This window comes from Aulonocara sp. 'chitande type north' Nkhata Bay, linkage group LG1, assembly GCF_057382095.1.
Source record: "Aulonocara sp. 'chitande type north' Nkhata Bay isolate Kocher_YH1m ecotype deep benthic linkage group LG1, A_spYH_male_GT1.1, whole genome shotgun sequence".
NCBI classification, from domain to species: Eukaryota; Metazoa; Chordata; class Actinopteri; order Cichliformes; family Cichlidae; genus Aulonocara; species Aulonocara sp. 'chitande type north' Nkhata Bay.
In genome coordinates this window covers 6,399,824-6,415,349 of record NC_141344.1, presented here as the reverse complement: position 1 = coordinate 6,415,349, position 15,526 = coordinate 6,399,824, and the positions used below count along the sequence as shown (strand labels likewise).

Here is a 15,526-nt window from a genome sequence, read left to right as displayed (position 1 = left end):
CAAAAAGAATCAGGAGCTCCAAGAAAAGCTTGATCAAGCTCTGGAAAAAAATAATGAAATCTTCCAAGAGAAAAAAAAAACAGGACATAGAGTTCAAAGAAAGAAATGGACAGCAAGCTTGAAGACATGAAGGAAAAATCCAGAGTGCTCCAAATAAAGCTCAATAAAACACTGCACAGACATAAAGTTTCTTCAAGAAAAGAACAACAGGACACACAACAGAAAGAAATGGATTGCAAACCTCAAGAGAAAGAGGAAAAATATAAAATGCACCAAATAACTCTTAGTGAAACTGCTGAAAAATCAAGAGATGCTTCAAGAGAAGAAGCAACAGGACATGAAACAGAAAGAAACGGATTGCAAGCTTCAGAACACAGAGAAACACAACGAAGGCTTGCAAGTAAAGCTTGATGAAGCTCTGGAAAAAATAAAGAAATCCACCAAGAGAAGAAACAACAGGACATCGAGCAGAGAGACATGCAGTCCAAACTCCAAGGCTGCAGGTAAAGCATAACAAAACATTGCACAAAAATCAACAGCTGCTCCAAGAGAGAAACCAACAAGAGATAAAACAGAAAGGAATGGACACCAAGCTTGAAGACATGGGGGAAAAAATCCAGAGTGCTTTAATTAAGGCTCGACAAAACACTGCACAGAAATAAAGATTTTCTTCGAGAAAAAGAACAACAGGACACACAACAGAAAGAAATGGATTGCAAACTTGAAGAGATGAGAAAAATACAAGGTGCTCCAAATAACTCTTGATGAAACACTGCTCAAAAATCAAGAAATACTTCAAGAGAAGGAGCATGAAACAGAAAGAAGAAAAACTTGTTCTTCAGAGGAAAAAACAAAACAAAAAGGAAGTACAAAACAACTGAACTGGAGGGAGAAAAGAAAAAGCCGGAAAAACAATGCTCAGAGATGCAGAGTAGCATCAATGAAATGCTGAGAAAAAACACAGAACTTCAGGAACTTTCTAACTACTTGAAGAACAAGAACACTAAAATCCAGGTGCAAAAGCAACAACAGAAAACACATGGAGCAGAATTAGAAGATGTGGAGAAAAGATGCAAGAAACTTGAGAAAGAAAATGCAGAAATAATCCATGAGTTGACAAACCTTATCCTTGAGAAAAAAAGTGCTCATGGAACAGTGCCTAAAAAAGAAGAAAAAATACTTTCACTTGTTCTGGAGGAGGGACACTGCTGCTCCTCACATGATGTAACATCGTCTTCCTCCACCTCTGTTCCATCTTAATTTTCACCGCTCCTCCCAGTTAACCTATATTAGTTCTTTTCAGAATATTCTAAGTTTTTTTAGTTGTTGTTCTAACTCTCTTATAAGTACGAGTCCACTCAATTCTATCAATTTAGTTTAGCCTGATGCAGTCCACCCAATGCTTTGACTCACTGCACAAAGTGACTGATTGTGAATGCCCAGTAACACTTCAAAGAGTTACCAATTTGTCAGGGTTTATTGCTATATTTCTTTTCTTAGGTATGTTGAAGCTTTCTTAAGTTCTTGTTGTAGCTGTTATTAGTTTGGGTCTAAGTTTCCTTGTATTTTGTTATTCATTGTTTAAGTCCATCTAGTCAATGGACGTTGATTTAAGCTAGCTGGACCAGTGAAACTGATCTTTCTAGTACAAAGAAGTTTACTACATGTTTAATGCTATAATATAACAAAAACAAGTGCAATGTCAACAGTATGAAGAAAGAAATCTGTCAGTCTGACATTTCGGGGGTTAAATTGTCATTATAAAACCAAGAGTGTAGTATAGTATAGTAAGTATAGTAGATGGTGAAATAAAATAAAAAAAGATTCTGTCTAATACATTGGTAAATAAGTATGAAAGGCCATGGGGCGGTCCTTATAAATAGGAAAAGGGGTAGGCTCAAATTTATGAAAATGCACCTATCCAAAGCAATCAACTGGATGCATTTTGAGTCTTTGACGGCCGTTTACACCCCCCGGGCCTTATGTTCGGCACCCTTTTACTAAGCACTTTAGGGTTTGCTTCTACAGTGAAGTAGCTAACTTCATCTTTGCCATAAATTAAAACTGACTTAGCACTAAAGAAAATTCCATCCTTTCCATAATGAAAAGTCAATGTGAAAATGCTGTCTAAGCTTGTCTTTAAACTTACATGATAACCATAAATAATAACGATTGTTTTTCACACTGACACAGCAAAATTGGAAATAAAATGATTTTGTTATTACTTATGTACTTGTTAAAATTAAAATAAAAGACTTTTACTAGATTGTCATTTTAACTTTCTTACATTTCCTACATACTCCACTATCCCCAAATTTGGGAAAACTGTAAAACAGATTTTTGTTTTCTGTTAATCTGCACCACACTGCAACACAAAACCCTTGCCTCCTTCGCTAGCATTACTACTATGACCACCAAAAAAAGAACTGTTTAAGGGCCTCCCGCTAATGGGTCAACAAGTGACTTCTTCAATATTATCACTATTTTGCATTGTTCCATATTTGTTTGATGGCTCATAACTTACTGCATTTTCCAATAGAATACAAATGTCAGGAGCCCTCTAAAACAAGTGACCTATCAGATACCAGCATTTACACAGGTTTTTCTGAACTCTAATAAAAGTTTGATGATTACAAAGAAGACGTAGCTGAGATTTGTTAAACACAAGGGTCATTGGCACAGGTAGGACATGATCCACACTAATTAAATAGCTTGGTTTTAGCTGTTTCACTCTTTAAATGACACTGAAAGGGCCGATAGATGCCCGATGTTCAGGTCACTAAGGGTTCCTCACATTGAAGTCAATAAACCACATCACAGGACACTTAAATGGCAACACTACTTAAATCAGCACCACTAACCAAAGCTACCAGCATGACCAGTTGAAATGTATATGCATGTATATATGCGTGCTTCTCAACCCATTCAACAGTTTACACTGTACACAAATACTAATGGAAGAAGCAGTGATCAGCTGCCTCTTCAAGAACTACAGAGGTCACAGCATTGTAGTTTCATTGGCATGTCTTTCCACTCAGACTGCTTTTAGGACAGTGTGCGATCCCGTTCACTGATGACAGCTGACTGAGGATGGAAATGTTTTTTGATTTAGTCATACAGTACCTCCAGAGAATAGTTGGCAGGATCCTTGGATTAGTTCTCGTCATTGACACATTGTGTATAGAAAGAACAACTTTTTTCCCTTAGTGAGCCATTTCAAAACTCTGATGGCTTCAACTTATTTCTAGCCTACTACTTCTGGTGGCAAAAAGAAAAACATTGCAAAAATCAATGTAACACACTACGAATGATATTTCAACAGTTTATTCAACAACTTCATAGACATTTCTTGAGAAGTGTGCTGCTTTATTGGATGTTTGACAAGTGCGGGAACCAAAGCTTTGTACATGCACATGGTCTCAGCACAGGTACAGACTATAGGTTTTTATTTATTTATTTATTTTTAAATCACACAGCCTTGAAATACAGCAGCTGATGAAGCTTACCAACAACCACTTCAGTGATATACACACTTAATGAAATTTCTGTTCGAATTAAAAAGTAAAGACAGGGGAAAAAAAACAACAAAAAAAAAAAACAAAAAAAAACAACAACACGTAAAAACCTAGAAAGAAACTAAAGCTGTAAAAATCAGAAAACAAATCCTACAAATGGCGCCGAGTCGACAAGTCCATGAATGCATAAGTCCGAGGATCTGCATGTCACGTTGCTCAGCTGCTTTGTCTTTGCACATTGGTTAGTCTTTTAAATTAATGTAAATACTATGAAAACAGAACCCATGTCACAAAGAAACATTCCTTTTTACTGATCTTGAGCTCCAATTAGCAGGACACTGGACTATCAGCCATGACAGAGGAAGAGAAAGGTGGGTGGGTGAAGTCTGTATGAACAGAAGATCGTCATCCTAACATGGTGTTCACTGAGGCGACCACTTGTTTCATTACATCTTAAATATTTTATATGAATTTTTACCTAAAGTTGCTGTTTAAAGTGTCTAGATCTGTCTCTGGCTGCACCAGTGTTAGTTCCTCAGACAAAAATCAAAATGATTCAAGGGCACAATATTTCAAACAATCAACAACTTGTGCACGAGTCAGTGTGATTGTGATCTGTGTCTGAGGAGCTACTGAGCCTGACCTGCCTTTGTTTAGTCTGCAACTCATACATTTTCTCCCATCTAGCTCATGGGTTGTGTGTGTCTGTATGTGTATATGTCAGAGTGGGAAAGCGCATGAGATTACTGGTGGGCACACTGTACTCCCGAGCCGTGGTGGCTGCCCTCTTCGTCCGAGCTGTCATTGTAAGCCTCCCTGCGGTTACCAGATGACGAGCTCTGGCTGACGTCATAATCTTGCAGGTCGACCTCCTCCGTGTCTCCACTGATGATGGGTGGCTCTGACCGTGAGGGCAGCATGTCTTCCAGCTCCTTCACAGGGAAAACAATTTTCAAAATACAGCTTTAACAGGCAGCTTCATTGGGATTTCTAACCATTCTCTGGTGTCAGAAGGTTGTGGGGTCATGAGTGCACTGCTACAAGGAGAGAGAGAGCGAGAAGGGGTGCTGTCTCAGGAAGAAATTCACTTCCATCCTCAGCCAGAAAGACAAGCGTGACAGAATTTAAGTACTTTCACATTCATCACAAGAAGGAATCAAATCGCTGAATGGAAGTCTGAATGAAATTAATATCTTTCCCCCCCTCTTTAAAACAACGACAACAAACAAACAGGTCATACTTTCTCTTCAGACCAAAACCAGATTATGTGACGGACTCTGAAGACATAGTAGAAAAAATCATTTGAGAAAACATGCACCTTGGGTTTCTCCCCACTAACCGTACACATATAAATTGCTTTCCACCCAAGAAAAACAGCAGTCCTACATGTGAACATGTTACAGGTCAGACAGCTAACTCACTGCTGAGCTGTCTGAAAATCATGTATATTTTTCAAGTTAAAGCAGCTGTTGTTCAAAGTAAGGTGTGCTGTGGCCTTTCTCCATCAACACTGCTGCCAATATTTCCCTTTTTCCTTGCTTGTTTCAAAGCTGCTAATAAAAGAGCAAATCTATTTACTGCCTCCGTGTGCTGCCATCACTGATGCCCCCTCAGAGGCCTGATGGGCAAGTCTGATTTAAATAATATATTTGAACTCAACTGTAAATGACTCGCTGACTTAAGTCTGTTTGGAATATAGTTTTAATGTCTTAATCTAATTATATGGAGGAAAAAAATTGCCTATGAAGGACAGTTTTGTAATTACTTCTAAGTACGAAGAATGAGCTTTGGTATTTGTCTATAATGAGACAAATCAAAATTAGAAGATTAAAGACAGTAAATTAAAAGCACAAATCTGTCATACCCCAAGTTTCTCAGGGCTGATCCAATTGTTGTCAGGAAACTGGACATCAAACTTGATATAAAGATCTCCTTTCTCGAAAGGGTTTCGGTACTGTGGCATGCCTTCTCCCCGCACCATCCTGACAGAGCCTAGAAAAGAGTGCCGTTTGTTTAAAATTTGACTTAATCACATTTTTCTAAACAGTATTTCCAGCACTGGGGATTTAGGGTAAACCCACCCCCAGTGTTAGTGTGAAGAACATCTTTACAATGATAGAAACTCTCTGCCAATAAAGCCCAAAGCTGGACACCTGCTAGGCTAATACACTTATCTGGCAACCACGTCAGAGCTTTGAATAATGATGCAGTCTGTTCCTGACAAATTCAGTAAGAAAAGCAATGTTAAAAATGGATGTTTACCTGGTTCAATGACTTTGCCAGCAGGGTACTTAACAACAATTTGTCTTCCATCTAAATGTTTCAACATAAACTGGAAACCACACAGCGCCTCCACCAGCCCAATCTTGTGGTTCATGAAGAGGTCATTGCCATCTCGTCTATATGTCTGAAAATAGAGAGAGATTGTTAGTAATATCTGTTAATAGATGAAATCGTCACAGTTCTAACAGATTTAAAAACAAACAAACCAAACAAACAAAGCATCATTTCCTGATATACCAAATATGACAGTGTGGGAAAGCATGTCACTGTATATCATTACCTTTGAATAAAGCTGGGGCTAAAGCAGAAGTTAGTCAATTTTAGGGGGGAAAAAAAAGTTTTTTTTATTCCAATAATCCAAAGAGTTCTCATCGCTGAAGCCTATTCTCTCATAAAAACCACATTAAACACGGTAACAGATAATTGTCAGAACAAATTGCTTTTGTCTGTGACTGATAGCCTTTTAAAGTGGTCAGAATCATTTTCTCTGACAGTGTCTTTTGAGCTCGTCATCTGTGACAGCTATAATTGACTGTGTGACAATGCTTCTTCATGGTGTAATTTGGCAGTCAAGACATTGGGGGAGGCTATGAACTTGGAGTTTTGTAACATTTCTTTCTTATGTTGCAGTAAAATGCGTTACACAACAGCTTTAAGAACTCCTGCACACTAAACTGACAGGCAAATAAATATCTTATCAAAAGGCTAGAATTAACAAGACAAACATCAACCCATAATGGAACACTCAGTAGAGGCCTTGTACTTTAAATTCACACTGTTCCACAAGCTAGCTTTTTTGGCACTGTAATGCTTTGTCAATTTTAATTATTTTTTATTAATTATTAGAAAACAATTAAGTTCACACCATCAATTTTTGTAAACTGTATTGTATCCGAACACTAAACACCTCTGCCTTAGAGCATTTGTTAGAAATCAATAGTACAAACAAGTATAGCACAAAAAAGTTACTAATTTACTCAATAGGATGCTGTCAGAATGTATTCCTGTATACACAGACAAGTAGTTTTTTAATGCCTCTTAAATACTTTTTATTGTACTACTTCAAATGATTTTCAGACCTTTTGTGCCATTTCATAAAGAGTACTGATGTTCCATGATCAGTGTTTTATGTGTTGTTGCTGCTGGCTGTACCAACTCATTATGCTACAGATGTCTATGAATGACATATTTTGACATTAAAGATAGACATCCTGTGGGAGAAGGAGCCAGAGGCACTCCTCAAGCTCTGGGTGGTGTTCTAGTTAAGCCAAAACCATCCACAACCCATTTCCTTTAACATTTACCAGGGTCTTTATTTACCTCAGCCGAGTAAGGTAAGTGGCTTGCATATTTCTGAATTTGGCACCATTACGACAAATAAGCTTCATTACGATTTGTCTGTTTTATTAAAATGACAACATTTAGTTGAATTGCTCTTGAAAAAAAAGATCAGCATCACAAGACTGATTAGCCTATCAATCCACCACTCATGATGTCAATATAACTTTATTTCATGAGAGGACACCCATCACTTTTTGGCATCCAGCTACAAGCGTTGTTAATGCAAACCAGGAACTCAACACTTCAACCATGTAGAATCATAAGCGCTGATTTTTCAGTGAACAGAAACACTCCTTTTCTTCATTTCCAGGAACACTGTGTTCAGCTACTACACAAAATCCTTTTTCCTTTGGTCCACTGTGTGGCTGCAATCACAGCATTGTAAGATGCCGAAAGATGAACCCTTAGGCTGGGGAGCCCACGGCACACCCATCTTTCGCCATCTTACAATGCTGTAATTGCAGCCATTCCCCAACTCTCTGTGAATGGTACTCATGGCCATTGATCAGTGGTCTTTGATCAGTGGTAATGAGAATTTGCATCCTTCAGTGGGCTGGTTTCAGTCATTATGCAAATGTACGGTTTATAAGATTGGGGAAACCTGCGGTCAGCTGAGACTGAAGAAGTCACTTGGATGAGTGACGAAACATTTCTCCCACAAAACGCTACGTCCAGATGAACAGAATCAACTTTTTGGAGATTTACTTTCCTGGATGATTGAGAATGCATCAAGACGTTTTGCTACCAAAGAAATTCAACATTAAGGCATAATACGATTTAATTATAAAAACTCAATAATGTATAATGTTTTCCTTCTTATATGCACTGAAATACAGACTTTTTTTCCCTGTTAGAATTTTCTGTGATACAATTTAAGATTTTCTTACTTTATTTCTTGAATTATTGCAAACAGAGGGGGTGTTTTAAATCAGTAGCTTACTCATGAATCATAAACTCACGAACAACAGCTGTATATATTCCACAGCAGGTGCACCATTTAGCCCACAATCAAACACTATATAACACATGACTTAGGCTTTTGAGTGCGCAAAGTGCTAAAACAATTATTTAAATCTCGTATTGCATAAGGAGGGGTGCCTCAACACATAAGAAATTATTTGACATGATATCTGATCAAGACAATTGCAGCTTTTATGAGAGATAAAATTAATTAAAAACTATCAACCTTAGTAATGTTGCATTTTAGGCTCTGACAGCTCACAAAACTATGACTGATACAGAAATCATATTTTTCTAATCTGTATCAGTTTCACCCATATTCTATCGCGATATTTCATTTTCTTATCGTTGCCCGACATTATACCGGTATTACCGTGAACGGTATGATATGGCCCAGCCCTACCTAAGACCCATAAAATTATTATCCATCAGCGCTGCAGGAGGTTGGCATGTTAGTATGAAAGTTAGGTGAAGCATAATGCCATAGACAGAGAAACAATGACCAGGTCGTCCATCTACTACACTAAGTGAATTTACTAGAGCAAACTGAAAATGCTATAGATTGCCCCCCAAATGCCTTCCAAACTGTATGCAACGCTCCAAGTTACCACAATGCTCACAGATGTACCCAGGTTGTATGCAAAAAGTGCATTGTTAAACCACATCAGGTGGGATGGGAGGGGGTAAAAACCCAAGCATCATAATTAAAAATGAAATCATGAAACGTTACCTACAACGTTATGTTGTAGGGAAAAAAAATAAAAAATAAAAAATAATAGGGTCCTGGTTATGACGTAAGGTACGACACAGATCTAACACAGAAGCATAATTCACCTGTTAGAATGACTTATTCACCTTACGTGTCTGTCTGGACTGTGGGAGGAAGCTTGAGTTCCCACAGGCAGAACATGCCAACTCCATGCAGAAACACCCCAGGGAATGATAATACTAACCTCTACACCAGCCTGACACTCTGCTGCTATAACACTCATTCCAAAATGTTAAAATCTGCTCCTAGATAAATATCCTCTGTGTTAAAATAATTAAAGATTAAAACTAAACATTTATAAACACGCCAAAACTAACCAAATTTAAAAAACACCCTGAAATCAAAACAAAAATCAAAATGTAATTAAAACTTATTTAAAAAAAAATTTGAAATATACAAATTCTGCATGACTAACTCCAACGTCTCCGAGATTTTATTTCCACTTCTTTGATGCTTATTTAAGTTGTGCGTAAATTCGTCACCTCTGCACACCCACACATGTACTGTGTTATACTGTGTTATACATACATTTTACGAACCAGCTGAGACTATGAGATTTTGGCCATTAGTGAAAACAGAATCAACAGTTTGACATCAAAAGAATGCAACAGGAAGCTTTGGTCAGGTGTGAGGAGCTGGATTAGAAGAAGTTCACCTTTTTATGGGAGTGAAGTAATTAGCAACTGACATACAAAAAACACAAAAGGAGAATAGACTGCTCAAAATAATGTTAAAACCATCACCTCCTATTACAGAGTATGCATGGGTTACGAGGGAAAGGATAACATGAATCAGACTCCCCCCATGTACCTCGTGCTCTTTTTCTTGCAGGACAAGAACTATATCCCCAGGTTCAACGCCAGGTGCCTGGTCAGCTTCTCCTCCAAAGGTAATTTTCTGGCCATGCTTCATGCCTTTGTCCACATGCACCTCCAGAATCTTCACCTCCTTCACGACTTTCTTGCCCTCGCATTTTTTACAGCGGTCTTTCTCACTGATCACCTCACCTGGGGCAGATTAAATAAAACACAGGATCAGAGATCTGTGCAGATCAATAAAACACGCAAGTGCTTAGTCATGGTTTACATCACTGTGGCACTTACCCTCTCCATTACAATCAGTACACACTGACTGCATCTGTTGGACCATACCCGGGGCCAGCTGTCTGATCATGATGCGCATGCCACGCCCCCTACACGCCGTACACTTTTGTACAGCACCCGTCTTGCCTCCCTGCCTGTATTCACACAAAGCCACAGATGGATTTGTTGTAATAACCAACAAATATCCCAGGATTAAAACTGTTAATATCTAAACTATCAAGCAGAAATAACAGCAAGATGTTGGTTATACTACTCACCCATTGCAAGTGCTACAGAGTACATTCTTGCTAAGTTGTAGTTTAGTTGTTTTTCCATTGTAAAGGTCCTCCAGTGAAACCCTACAGGAAAAAAAACATGATATCAACTGATGCAAGATAAAATAGTTGTGCTGCACATCAAGAGCAATTTTAATTAATTGCAAACACAAAAACATTAAATCAATTTAATGTAGTACATCTGAGTTTCCAAGCTAGGTCTTACTTGAGTGGATGGACCATGTCTTCTCCTCTCCTCCGACCTCCATTCCTGGATCGACTGCTCTGTCCACCCATGAAGCCAAAGAGTCCACCTCCAAAGATGTGGGAGAAGATATCGTCCATCCCTGGGCCACCCCCGCCACCTTCCCGCAAGCCTTGTTCTCCATAGCGATCATAAAGTTCTTTCTTTTCAGGGTTAGTTAGCACCTCATAGGCAAAGCTGATTTCTTTGAACTACATTTTGAGAAGACCAGAAACGGAGACAAGACAAAAAATAAAATAAAATTAACTGGACGAAGGGAACGGCCTGTTTCAAAATGGCTTTTGGGATTTGACAAAACAATTAACTGACCCACTTAGATCCAGCCACACATACAGTCTGGGGTTCATTTTAGAACCATTAAATAAAAATGTGTCTTAAGCTTATGGAAAGCAGACACCAATCAACTAAACTGGTGAAAAATAAATAACACTTGGGATTTTCCTTTGGCTCCATCTAAAACACCCGAGGGGGACAGAAGTCTTGGGTACAATTTCAGCTCTCCAAAACATAAGACTTCAGAGCAAATTCACAGCAAATTGATTACCTGTCAAAACAGTAACTCAAAGTTTCAACTGACCTATACAAACTTTACCAACACTCTTAGGTCTCCAATAAAAAAAAAAAAATTAGAAAGAAAACTAATAGTTAAAAAGAATAACATCTAGCTTCCATTTGCTTTGAAGATAAAATGTGACGTTCAGCATGAGTTACAAGTTAATCTCACAGCCAGTGTAAAGGATATTCTCGGTAGGACACACCATTTCCAAAACTCAAATGCTTTCATTATTATGAACACTGCCTCCAGGCTTAAGACTCTAAAGTTGCCATTTTCCTGTTGGCAACAATTTCCTGCTGAGAAAATCTCTCACTGCCATATTGGGGATGATGAAAGAGAGGCTTGTAATTCCCCCCCCCACACCTTTCAATAAACATTCCAAAATCTACATTAGAAACTAATGCGAATGTTAAGCACAGCTGTGGAAAGGGCTCTTCCAACTTCAGCTCAATGTTCAATAACAATTTAAACCCTTAATGAAATGTAAAGGCTTAAAGCGAAATCACCACAAAGCAAAAGTAAAACTAAAACGGGAAGTAACTCCTGTCATAACAGGACTGAAAGATACATTAAAGCTTCAGATACACAAAATACTAGGCACATCTCTATGAGAGAACATGTTCTCTATGTTTAAAATGTTTTACTTAAACATTTTAAACTATTTTTCTTCTTTAGTTATACATAACACTGATAGCAACACATTGCACTTTATCCAAAGGACTAATTTTAATAAACATCCAAAAAACAAAAGAAAGAAAATCTGCAAATCAATAAACGAAACAGAGTAATTAAGTACACATACATTAGAATTTGGTGCATAAAATGAAAACAGACTTTTTAGCTTTTTATTGTTTTCCCAATCACGTTTTTTAATTTCAAACATAATTAAAACAAACATAATCGCATAACTCATCTGGACATATGATGACCAGCTCCACTGTAAACCAGGTGGAGGCTGCCACGGAGGAGTTACCTTATCTCCAGAATTAGGGTTCTTGTCGGGATGATATTCTTTTGCGAGTTTCCGGTATGCCTAGACAATAACAAAAAACAGAGATAACTCCATTAGCTAGCAAGTTTTACATTGGGCATGCGTTGTTTACGGGAAACTTGCGTCGACATGACTCCAACACACATGAAGGAAGCTTATCTACGGTTTACGCAATCACACGTGCCTCCCTCCCCGAACAAACCTGGCCGGCCACGCACTTTCTGTCTCGGCTTTAAAAAAAATCATTTTCTCCCAACAATAATCCATAACTGGTTTAGTAGCGACGACTGCTATTCACCATTTCCACGCACCCATCCCCGGGAATTACCCTTTAGTGAAAAAAGGCAACTCAAAATGTCTGACAATTTCAGTGCTAACGCTTCTAAGCTAATTAGCATATCTTCTCGCCAAGCACGGACGGGGTAACGATAACGTTTAAGATGAAAATATGACAGCGTAATAAAGTTATCCGATAATGTGCTAATAAACAAGAGGTCGGTGAACATCAATTTAGTCTAGTCTAGCATGGCCAGTTAAAAAAAAACCATCACACGCCGGTTGGGAGAAAAAAACCCCAACCAAATTTAAATAAAAAAACAAAACCGCTGAATAAATATCAAACTTGGATTCTTCGGCTCATTTTGATCACTACGTGTTAGGAATCTATTTCCACCGTTTGTCAAACACAAAATCAAGGACTAGTTTGGCTGGTTTCGCGACAAACACTTAAGCTAAAGCTAGCGTGAGGTCAATCGTTTGATGCGTACGAGCTAGCCTTGGTTTCGGTTGACCTTTTTCACATTAACAAATTGAAAAACATACGTTTTCCTAGTCGATCGTAGCTAAACTGTGAAAGAAAAATAAAACATTTATTGAACTCATAAACGACACAGCCCGACTGTCACATGAATATCCAGGCCGGTCAGCCTGATTCACTGATAATGTTAGTTAGCTTCGCATAGCAACGCATTTCCTGATTGAGGCACTTTTAAGACTTTGAAGCTTAAACGCAATATATAATCCCGCAAATTATCTCCCGTGTATTTACCTTTTTCAGCTCATTTTCAGTTGCAGACGGAGACACTCCGAGGATGTCGTACAATTTCGTGTCGACAACATTCGACATGGTGTTGCTGTTGATGTTGCTTCGACAGGAGCTGGATGGACAAAGAGAGAAGGAGCCGGTGGAAAATGTTTGGCTCGCCTCGTGTCTCCATTTCCGGAAAGTCAGACCCGCCGCGTGTCCGCTGGTGCCCCCTGGCGTGGATGTGCTTGATGACTGATGAGCTTACACACGAGAGTAAACACTCGATTTCCTTTTCATTTTTCTTCTTCTCTTATTTATTCATTCATTCATTTATTTATTTTAGCAAATATTAATCATTTAATTAAAGTTAATTTAGACAAAGCTTGAACAATTTCTTGCCATTTTATAACTGGCCCTATAGTTACACCTTCACATATAAAAGTTTAAACTCAGTTTATGAGCTCAAACTGCCATCCTGTTTTTACAGTCTGTTAATGAAAAGCGAACTTTCTGTTTCTCTTTATGCTCACTGAATCTTCTTCTTTTGGCCGCTCCCTTTAGGGATCACCACAGCAGATCATCTGCCCCCATGTCACCCTCTTCATAGCATCCTCCTCTGTCACATCAGTCTTCCGTATGTCATCCTCCACTATATCCATAAACGTTATCTGTTTTCATCCCGCCTGGCAGCTCCATCTTTAACATCCTTTGTCCAGTATATCCACTATCCTTCCTCTGCACATGTCCAAAATATCTCAGCCTTGGTTCTCTAATTTGTCTCGAAAGCATTGGACTTGAGGTCCCTCTGATATACTCATTTATAAATAAATCTGAGAATCTTTCAATTCTGCCACTTCAGCTCGATCTCCTGTTTTTTGTCAGTGACACCATCTCCAAGCAATCCATCATAGCAGGTTTTACTTTGTAAACCTTCCATTTCCCTCTTGCTAATATCCTTCTGTCACACCTCATACTCATCTCCACCCTGCCTGCAGTCTCTTCTTCAGCTCTCTGTTGCTTTGGATGGTTGATCCCAGGTATTTATCCACCTTGACTACCTCCACTCCTTGCAGACAAATTATGGTTGATTTATTATTGGGCCCTTTTATTTATTATGGAATACATTGTTTTTGAATGGTTGCATCTTAGTACAATCCAAACCATGTGATTATCGCACACTCACAACATGGGAATATAATCTTGTACTTGACCACATTAGCACTGCAGATATTTGCAATTTATTTTAATTCGTTTTAAACCCGATGCTAATTTAAGATGTCGGTCACGATTTAGAGTGGCATTGAGTTTGTTATGCCTGCACAGAAATTCAATTTTGAAGTCAGTTAATGAATTCAACCTAATAGCGAGTGTCTCAATAATTAAGATCTCTCCACGTCTAACTTGTCTTCATTTTTCATGTCAAAGATCCATTACTGTTGTGGCATATTATAACCTCAGATGTCTCATCCAGCATTAGGACCGGAGGGGGATATGAGAGCTTGTCCGTGCAAATTGTCTTGGGTGTCAGTAGATCTCCTCGTCCCGTCTCACTCCTCTTCTGAGAGGCCATGAACAGTGCAATAATACTTCGACAACAAACTCATCCAATCAGTCACACCCTGTTAATTATAAATGCTTATTACGTCATTCATTGCATGTACTTATATACGTGTTGTATACTCTTCTGTGTGTACTACGTAGCAAAAGGATAAACTAGAACAATTACTGTCTAAACAGGTTTATTACCACAGTCACAGAGCATTACTCCAATCCCAGAGAGGACATCTCAGCTTTTCAATTTCATTTCATTGGTTCTCTTCCAGATCATACGAGTGGACATTGATCCGATGTTACAATGATTTCTAACTGATTTTATTTGCCATTTAATTCACCCGCAATCTGTCATATGTCTTAGTTTATATGCGTATAAAACACTTCTTGATGTCCAGATTTGTGTCTTTAGCTCGAATCTTATCAATCTAATAAAAACGCATGCTGAATGCAGTGTGTCTGCAGGTGGCGCTGCTTTTTTATTATTGCATGCGTTTCTCAGTGATGTTAATGGTGACCTTTGGCACTTATTATTGTAAAAATACAAACAGATAGTATTTTGTTTTCACATGAAACACAATTTGTAATGGAATTTCCCACTATGTTATGCTGTGTTATAGAAATTCTACTACTCTATGCAGTACTGTGGAAAAAAGTAACAGCCATGTGCTGTTAATTAAATGCACTTGGTTAAATGTTCATCAGCAATAGTGACCACCTAAAAGCAGAGGTTTTGGCAGATCCCTGCAAAAGAATGGCTGAACGTGAAAAGAAACAACATGTTGCAGTGGCTCAAAGTCCAGACCTCAACCTGATTGAAATGCTGTGGCGAGACTGCAAGAAAGCTGCGTATAGAAACGAATACCTGCAGACCTCAATGAACTCAAACAAAGAATAGTGGAACAAAATTC

At 38.4% G+C, this 15,526-nt stretch overlaps 1 protein-coding gene across 1 annotated transcript; it reads right to left on the bottom strand.

Annotated features, from left to right (window-relative positions):
- Window positions 1-3,308: 3,308 nt before the first annotated feature.
- Window positions 3,309-13,260, bottom strand: dnaja2a (DnaJ heat shock protein family (Hsp40) member A2a). The gene is made up of 9 exons (XM_086305863.1): window positions 13,086-13,260; window positions 12,020-12,079; window positions 10,452-10,681; window positions 10,229-10,309; window positions 9,972-10,105; window positions 9,679-9,875; window positions 5,778-5,922; window positions 5,380-5,507; window positions 3,309-4,447 (listed from the first exon to the last, which is right to left on the bottom strand). Exons 1-9 carry the CDS (start codon window positions 13,161-13,163, stop codon window positions 4,259-4,261), a joined length of 1,242 nt encoding a protein of 413 aa, XP_086161989.1. The 5' UTR covers window positions 13,164-13,260; the 3' UTR covers window positions 3,309-4,258.
- Between the last annotated feature and the right edge of the window lie 2,266 nt (window positions 13,261-15,526).

Excerpts from the sequence above, each read along its gene's own strand:
- dnaja2a (XM_086305863.1), bottom strand. The coding sequence starts at position 13,163 with ATGTCGAATGTTGTCGACACGAAATTGTACGACATCCTCGGAGTGTCT. Across the intron at positions 10,106-10,228 it reads CTCTGTAGCACTTGCAATGG|GCAGGGAGGCAAGACGGGTG; the intron begins GTGAGTAGTATA and ends GTGTGAATACAG. Across the intron at positions 4,448-5,379 it reads TCAGCCCTGAGAAACTTGGG|GAGCTGGAAGACATGCTGCC; the intron begins GTATGACAGATT and ends TTCCCTGTGAAG.